General features: G+C 53.3%; 1 protein-coding gene across 8 annotated transcripts; it reads right to left on the bottom strand.

Moving 5' to 3' along the window:
• Nucleotides 1-7,574, bottom strand: CYB561D1 (cytochrome b561 family member D1). 8 transcript variants are annotated; one of them, XM_017858794.1, is made up of 4 exons: nucleotides 6,087-7,574; nucleotides 5,752-5,855; nucleotides 5,224-5,261; nucleotides 1-4,731 (listed from the first exon to the last, which is right to left on the bottom strand). In XM_017858794.1, the coding sequence occupies exons 1-4, from the start codon at nucleotides 6,472-6,474 to the stop codon at nucleotides 4,635-4,637; spliced, it is 627 nt and encodes a 208-aa protein (XP_017714283.1). In that variant the 5' UTR covers nucleotides 6,475-7,574; the 3' UTR covers nucleotides 1-4,634. The 8 variants fall into 8 exon arrangements, with proteins under 8 accessions (XP_017714283.1, XP_017714282.1, XP_017714288.1 ...); XM_017858793.1 differs by having other exon boundaries at nucleotides 1-4,654; XM_017858799.1 differs by lacking the exon at nucleotides 5,224-5,261 and having other exon boundaries at nucleotides 1-4,654.
• Between the last annotated feature and the right edge of the window lie 18 nt (nucleotides 7,575-7,592).

Raw genomic sequence — 7,592 nt, 5'->3', positions numbered from 1 at the left:
TAATAATACCACCTGTTTACACATGTTTAATGCTTTGAATTTTCCAATTCCTATTAACATTCATTCTCTCATCAAATCCTCACAACATCCCTGTGAGGTAGGTCAGGCAATAAGTGGTTTGCCCACAGCCACGCTAGTGATAGGGACGGAGTAAACCCATACTGCAGGTTTCCCAGCCCCCAAGCTGATGCACCTTTCATTTCATGTTACACAGGATCTTTGTGCCAACCAGACACAGGAGCATCAGAAGCACTACCAGAAGCCTCCCTGCTCTCTAAGCTTGCAGAAGGGACCCAGAAATGCTGGGTTTGAGGCATCAAGACCAGGGGTGCCCCCTGGAGGCCAAGACAGGTAAACAGAAGGAAGGGCAGGAGCACTAGAAGTTAGGCTCAGCAGCCACCCCTGCCACCACCATAGGTCTCAGCCTAGCATACACTGTGTTCCCTACATATCTTGACCTTTGTCAGGTGCAAGTCTTATTAGTTCACTGACAGGACACAGTGCCCACTCCCAGACGACAGTGCAAGGCGTGGCTAGCAGCAAGATTCCTGACATCCTTCCACAGTGCCTCCCCATTCTGTTACACTCTGCAGCCCAGGAAGAGGGGGAAGGTGAGGGCTGACTGACTCAAACTGCAAGTGCTTAGAGATCTGAAGCTGAAAGGCTCCAGCACCATTCAGCTAATGATTATTATTAACTCTGAACAGGCTTTGGCACAGCGGCCAGCTGGCTCAGGGAGGATGCCTGAATCTCCCACAGTGAGGTTTTTAAAAACAAGACCTAGCTAGGCACGGTGGCTCACGCCTGTAATCTCAGCAGTTTGGAAGGCTGATGTGGGCAGATCATGAGGTCAAGAGATCGAGACTATCCTGGCCAACATAGTGAAACCCCGTCTCTACTAAAAATACAAAAAGTAGCTGGTTGTGGTGGTGTGCACTTGTAGTCCCAGCTACTCGGGAGGCTGAGGCAGGAGAATCGCTTGAACCTGGGAGGCAGAGGTTGCAGTGAGCCAAGATTGTGCCACTGCACTCCAGCCTGGCGGCAGCATGTGACTCCATCTTAAAAAAAAAAAACCAGACCTACAGCAGCCATGCACAGGGGTGGAAGGGTGGGACGATGAGAAAGAAGGGATGGGCCAGTGAGTGCGGAAGGGCAGCCTGCCTTGTGAAAGGGTGGGGAGAGAGGAGGCCCAGAATGGCAAGTGGTAACAGCCTACCACTTAAGAGCCAAGAAGGTGAGGCTGGAGGACTTCCCCAGACACAGAGCTCCTCCCACTCCACACCAACCCCAGCCATGATGGGGCTCAGACGAGGGGTGGTTACAGGAAAGACGCAGGCTTGGGAGGGGTATCTGAACCCAGAAGGGTAATCTCATTTCCATTCAGATTTGGATACAGAAGCCATCTATATTTCTAATGTCCTCAAGGTTGAATCTGAATATAATCAAACTTGGAATATAATCAAATTTGGAATATAATCAAATTTGGAATCAGGACTTAGCTTGATACGAAAATTTGTGCAAATGACACGCAAATGTTTTAAATCTAAGCACCCTGCCCTGGCATTTTTTTTTGTTTGTTTTTAAAGGCAAAACAGGCTGACCACTAGCAGCTTTCCTTAGCCAGGGAGCAAGGACAAAAGAGCAACCATGTGCTTCTCCTCCAAGGCGTTTGCTTCCTTGCTGAGGAGCCAAGTGAATACCCCAGACATGAGAATAAGGGAGGTGCGGGCAACAGAGGATGGTGGAGGAGGGAACACACAAGCAGGAGGCCATGCAGCTGGGAGCCACTGAGATCCCAGCTGGAGGAAGAGTGCCCTGGCACTGAGGTCTAATGGCTGTCCAGCTGCTGCCCCAGGATGTGAGGGCAGGTGGTGATGGAGGGAGAAATGGAAAGAGGGGGGAGGGAAGTCCCTCCGCAATCCAGCCTGCCAGGATGAAGGGCTCCTCCTGGTGACCTATTCCCTATACTGCAGTCGGACCAGGCTAAGCAGGAGACCACCTGTGCCCTCCTCTCTGCTCTGTGCCCCTGCCCTACAGGCCTGCTGGTCAGAAAGGCGACAGCTGGGGCCCCTTCCTCCTGCAGAATATAAATGACTCCCCCTTCCTCCCAGGGCTGGGAATAGACATCAGATGGCACAGCCCACGCAAACTGCCGGCTGTCAGCACGCCTGCCCGCCCGCCCACCAACCCCCGCACCACCTGGGAGGAGGCAGCACCTCAGGCAGGCTCAGGCTTTACGGCACTGCCTGCTTGCTCTGAGAGCAAGCTGGTGAACTTTGCCTGGCCCTCCTACCCTGCGGCAGGTAGAGTGAGCCCCTCAGCGCTGGCTGTGATGAGGAAAGAGGAGATGCAGTCCCTGGATCAAAATCAATGCAGGTGAGATTCTCCATGCAGCCCCAGTAACCATTTCTGCCGAGTTCACACCACACTGGAGAGTTTGAGAGGAGGGAGGACAATGAAAGAGACAGGGACAATACTCTTCTGCAAAGCAGGGGCCTCCTTTAGATGCTTGTCCTGGGAGAGGCAATCTCCCCCAGTAGGGGCACAATGAGGTACATGGAGAGGACACTTCTGCCCTTCCTGTCCCCATTCTTGTACTATTGAATCAAACCAACCTCCTTACTTCTGAGCTACCCCGAGAGGAGGACCTGAATCTTCAAAAGACCCAGGACATCCACAACACTAACATCTAGGAATACCTGCCCCTGCTCCCGGGAACTGGAGCTCCAGCGCCTACACCCCAGGCTTCCCAGAGTTCGCTGTGAGCTATGTCTACCTGCCTCAGCAGCACTTTCCTGGCTCAGCTGTTGTCAGGCCTTGCCATGATCTAGGAAGGTCCCATCTTCTCAACTGAGCCCGACCACAACTAAGTAGTCTAGCATCCAGTCCTCACCACCGAGGGCAGTCTGGGGAACTACTTTCAGCTGCAGCAAGGAGGGTGGTGGTCTCTGTAGGGAAGAGAGCCCAGCCCTCATTTGCCAGCTGGCACCAAACTCAGCCCCCTCTTGGACCTAAGAGCTGGCAAGAGATGACAAGTGAGGAAAGCTTAGATAACAAGGGAAGAGGGGGAACCAGAGAAACTTTGTTTTCTTTGGATCAGAAAAGCCCTGCCCCACTTCCTTGGCCCTTAAGAAAAGCTTCAAAAAGTGCCCAGAAGCTATATGCTAAGGCAAGAACCTGAGCCCTAAGAAGGGCAAAGCATGAGATGCCCAGGGCTCCTTTGCCCCAAGAAGTGATTTCGGGGAGGGAACACACGCAGGCCCTGCAGCCCTCAAGCCCAGATCCTGAGGTGGGCTGAAGAAAGATCTTAGCTGGGCTAGGCAGCCCAGCCAGGAGCCTTCAGCTTGGTTAAGTCAATGCCCTCCTGCTTCTCCAAAAGCTTTAAAGTGACTTTAGTGCATTTACTGTCTTAAGAGTCCAGAAGACTCTCACCTGAGTCCCTTCTCTCCACAGCGCCTGACCCCCAGGGACCAAATCAGCACAAATTTCTGAAGGGCCTCAAGGGCAGAGCTGTCCCTCCAGGGGAGTAAAGAGAGAGTAAAGAACTACCCTGAGTCTGCTAAGTGGTCCACATGGTCCACAGCTGGGAGGGTGTTCTGAGACATCGACCTGACAGATGCTGAATATTAGAGAAGGAAGGAACTTAGAGGCTGTTTAGAAACATTTCACAGATGAAGAAACGGAGGTCCTTAGATACGGAACATACCTAAGGTTGTACAACAGAGCCTAAGAGGACCATATCCCATAAATAAGACCCATGGGCTCTCTCCACTACATCACACTGCTTTCTTAAAAGTAACCCAAATATCCATGGATGCCATTCATTACTTACAGGAACCCAATTTTTCATCAGGCACACAAGCAAGAAATGACCACCAGGACATCACTATCACCACCCAAAACTCTGTCTCTCATCAAGTAGAGGCTTCAGGATCAGGCTCTCCATCACCTTCCACTCATACCCTGTACATTTTCCCATTCTGACCCACTGAATTATTCCTCAACAATAGCAGCTTTGGTTTCTGCAGTCCCTGAACCAGCCAAGAAGTGCAAAAACCTGATTACTTCTGAAATAGATCCCTTATAGATCACCAAATGAACCATGATGTTCAAGGCAAGCGTCCCACCCAGATTAAGAGTTCGCAGGAACTCACATTTCCATTTTCTTCCTCGGCAAGTAAGATCTGGAGATCTGGTGCATGATCACCAGGGCTGGATAGACGGGCAGTGCCAGGCACAGGTACCAGGCTGCACCTTTGATCTGGGCCTGGAACCATACTGAGTACATGCCCAGAAGCACCGTTACTGTAGCCATCAGGTAGACCACCAGTCCACACGTCAGATGGTAGAGCTTGAGGCGAGCCACCCTCGAGACCCTGGCTGCCCGGGGACAAAGGAGGCAGAGCCCACACAGTGCCTGGACACCAGTGGCCAGCAGTGTCAGGGCTCCCACCCAGCTGTGCCAGGACACCAGATGAGGCAGCTCACTGCGGGTCCTGCTGGAGATGATGAAGCCCAGGCCCAGAGCTGCACAGAGGATGGCTAGGGTCTGCCCTGCCCAGTGGAGCCGGATCCGTGCTTTTCGGGAGCAGAAGAAGAACGGGGAGTGTTCAGGTGAGAAGAGTAGGATGGCTTCAGCCATGCAGAGGCAGAACTGTGAACATAGGAGAGAGCCAGTAAGCCTCATGTCTGGCTTGGAGGCCTGAGAAAAAGGAGGTGCTCTCATACATCCTAACAAAGAGGACAAAGAGTAAGGGTTAAATAAGTTCCACCAGGACCACCAGTCTCACAGCTCAACATTTCTGGGAACAACTGGGAATCAGCACTTGAGCGCACGTCTCCTTGTTCAGGTTGACACCTCCCCATCCCAACCTCTACAATGACTCCCATTTCTTGACCAGTGGAACAGCAAATGTTAAACTTCTTCCTGAACTTTGGGGACGAGTCGGGAAATGACTGGGTAACACCTCTCCCCACTTCTCCTTTCAGGCCCCAGTGGAGAAAGAAAGATCTTCCATGCCCTCCCACCCTTTTCAACCACCTGACATCTGCCTGTGGCCCAGCCCTCCAGGTTTCCCAATCCCATAGGCTGCAGGGAAAAATGAGCCCTAGATGTTTCCTCCACCTGCCTTAACCTTAGAAAAGCTGAGCTTTCTGAAAGCTGGGTGCTTTCAGAATGAGGTGAGGCATACCCAAACAAATCAGATAGAAGCCCAAACTCACCGCCAAGGACATGAATACAGGGTGCCAGGAGAAAAGACCTAAGAATCAAAGAGAACAGGCTGAGGGCTTGGTACCATTGTTCCTGCCCCTGTAGCTAGGTGGAACCCAAAGAATCTAGCCACATGAGAAAAGTACCATCCCCAATCCTAATCGGGAACAGGAACTAAGGACAAAGTGGAGCAGCCAAGTGGCCCAGAGTGAGCAACCAAGAGGGCCTCCCTGTCCACACATAACAGTTTGGCCTGGGTTCCCCGTTCAGCACCTCTTAGCTGGCAGCCCAGTCCTCTGCCTTTTTTTTTTTTTTTTTTTTTTTTGAGACGGAGTCTCGCTCTGTTGCACAGGCTGGAGTGCAGTGGCGCAATCTCGGCTCACTGCAGCCTCCACCTCCCGGGTTCAAGCGATTCTCCTCCCTCAGCCTCCCAAGTAGCTGGAACTACAGGCGCGCGCCAATCATGCCTAGCTAATTTTTGTATTCTTAGTAGAGACGGGGTTTCACCATGTTGGCCAGGCTGGTCTCGAACTCCTGACCTCAAGTGATCCACCCGCGTCGGCCTCCCAAAGTGCTGGGATTTCAGGCGTGACCCACTGCGCCCGGCCTCCTTCACTTCTATTCTCCATCAGGGGACCTGTTTCTGAGGAAGTAGTTCGGTCTGTTCAATCGTCTGCCCTTCCCCCACAGCACCCCAAACCCCATTCTTCCAGGATCCCTGGGGCCTCGCCCCACCAGGCCCTCAAAATCCCTCACTGTTTCTGTCTCCCCTTTACAGCTGGGGTCCCTCCTCCAAGTCTGCCGGCGCTCCCAAGTGCTGCCCCTCCAGCATCTCTGCTCCGCCCCCTTCCGCAGCCCCGCCCCACACACTCACTGGTTCCTGGACGGGACAGCGCTGTCAGAAAGATGGTGAAGCCCAAAGCTACCAGGTGCGCCAAGATCCCACTGCCTCTCCGCAGCCAGCGGGTCAGTCTCGGCTCCCCAGCTGAAGTGGGAACCAGACCTACCTCCAAGGGCTGCATGGCCGTGGCCGGCGGGCTCGCACACTCCAGCTGCCCGAACACGTCTTCCGGGTTTGCGATCGCGGAGGCGGCGGCGGCTGCAGGAGAGGCTCCTCCCCCGGGACGCCGCCGGCCGTGCGACGGAGTGGCCCACAGCGCCCTCTGGGGGCTGGGGGGGAAGCGCGAGTGCCCCGGAGAGGCCCGCTCCCGCGAGAGCCCGGAGGCAGAAAGGGAACCGAACAGTTCCCGGCCCACCTTCATTTGTTTCTGTGTGTCTGTCTACAAGGGCCTAAATCCCAAGCAGCCTGTGGAAATACATTTGTGGCAAACGATTTCAGTGAAACCCCAAAGCACACACTTGGTACGCTGAACCGAGCGTGAAACCAGTGTTTGGAGCCGATTTCTAGTAGTACTGGATTTCCCTGGCTGTGCACTCTCTCCTGTCACCTCCTTCTGTGTTGTTCAGGGAACAAGCTTCCTCCCTGCCTAAAAGCAAGGAGACTAGGAAAGGACATGGCCAAAATATAGTGCCTTGAACCTGGTGGACCAAAGGAGAGAGATGCAAGTCTCATCTCGCATCTGCACGGGAGTGGTTCCCAGCGAGATAAATGGAATAACTAGGGCACTCCCAGCCCTGCCGCCTCCTCAGCAGCTGCTCAGCCATGAGGAGCCAGGTGATCCTGAAGGACCAAGGCCTCCCACACTCCGGTGGCCTCCCACACCACCAGTTCTGCAAGTGATGATGCCTTTTCCCTTCCTGCCTCCAAAAAAGGTGTGGTTCAACCCAAGGAGGCCTCCCTGGGAAAGGTTCTACCCCTTCCTTAAAGGCAAACCCACAGGCCGGGAAGGAAGGCTGTCCAATAGAAAACAGGAATATCCCAACAGCAATGACCAACCCAGCTCAAGCTCCCTAAGTGGCTGAGAAAATGAGGCTGCTGCTAAGAGGTGGGAAAAGCAGGAACAGCTGAAGAAAAACAGGCAATAATTCAGGGAGGGATGGACGCCTAGGGTTGCTGAAGGCCAGAAAAGGGTCACAAGCCAATTCCCAGATCCTCAGGGCAAGGATCCTAGAGAAGAGCCAGAAGTGCAGCTTCCCCTCTCAAGTTTCTCTTCCCAGTGGGACCATAGTCGTCTCTGGGGTCAAGACTCAGGAAGCCTTGCTCATTCAGAGCCACACGCCTCATCATCCTGTCTGGAGAGACTCCCCCAGTGACACAAACCCCACACATTTTTCACACTATTGAAAGTGAGAAGATGACAATAATAATAATAATGAGCATAAAAGACTTTTGCAGGCAAGCTATGGGAGCTGGAGTCTTGCTGCCTATCATCTCAGCCTCCCAGGGTAGGGCTGGGGACAGTAAGGACACTCATTTTGT

The sequence above is a fragment of the Rhinopithecus bieti genome, unplaced genomic scaffold, assembly GCF_001698545.2.
Source record: "Rhinopithecus bieti isolate Rb0 unplaced genomic scaffold, ASM169854v2 scaffold_48884, whole genome shotgun sequence".
Taxonomy (NCBI): Eukaryota; Metazoa; Chordata; class Mammalia; order Primates; family Cercopithecidae; genus Rhinopithecus; species Rhinopithecus bieti.
Note: the sequence above shows the minus strand (reverse complement) of the source record. Positions and strands in the feature narration are given on the sequence as shown.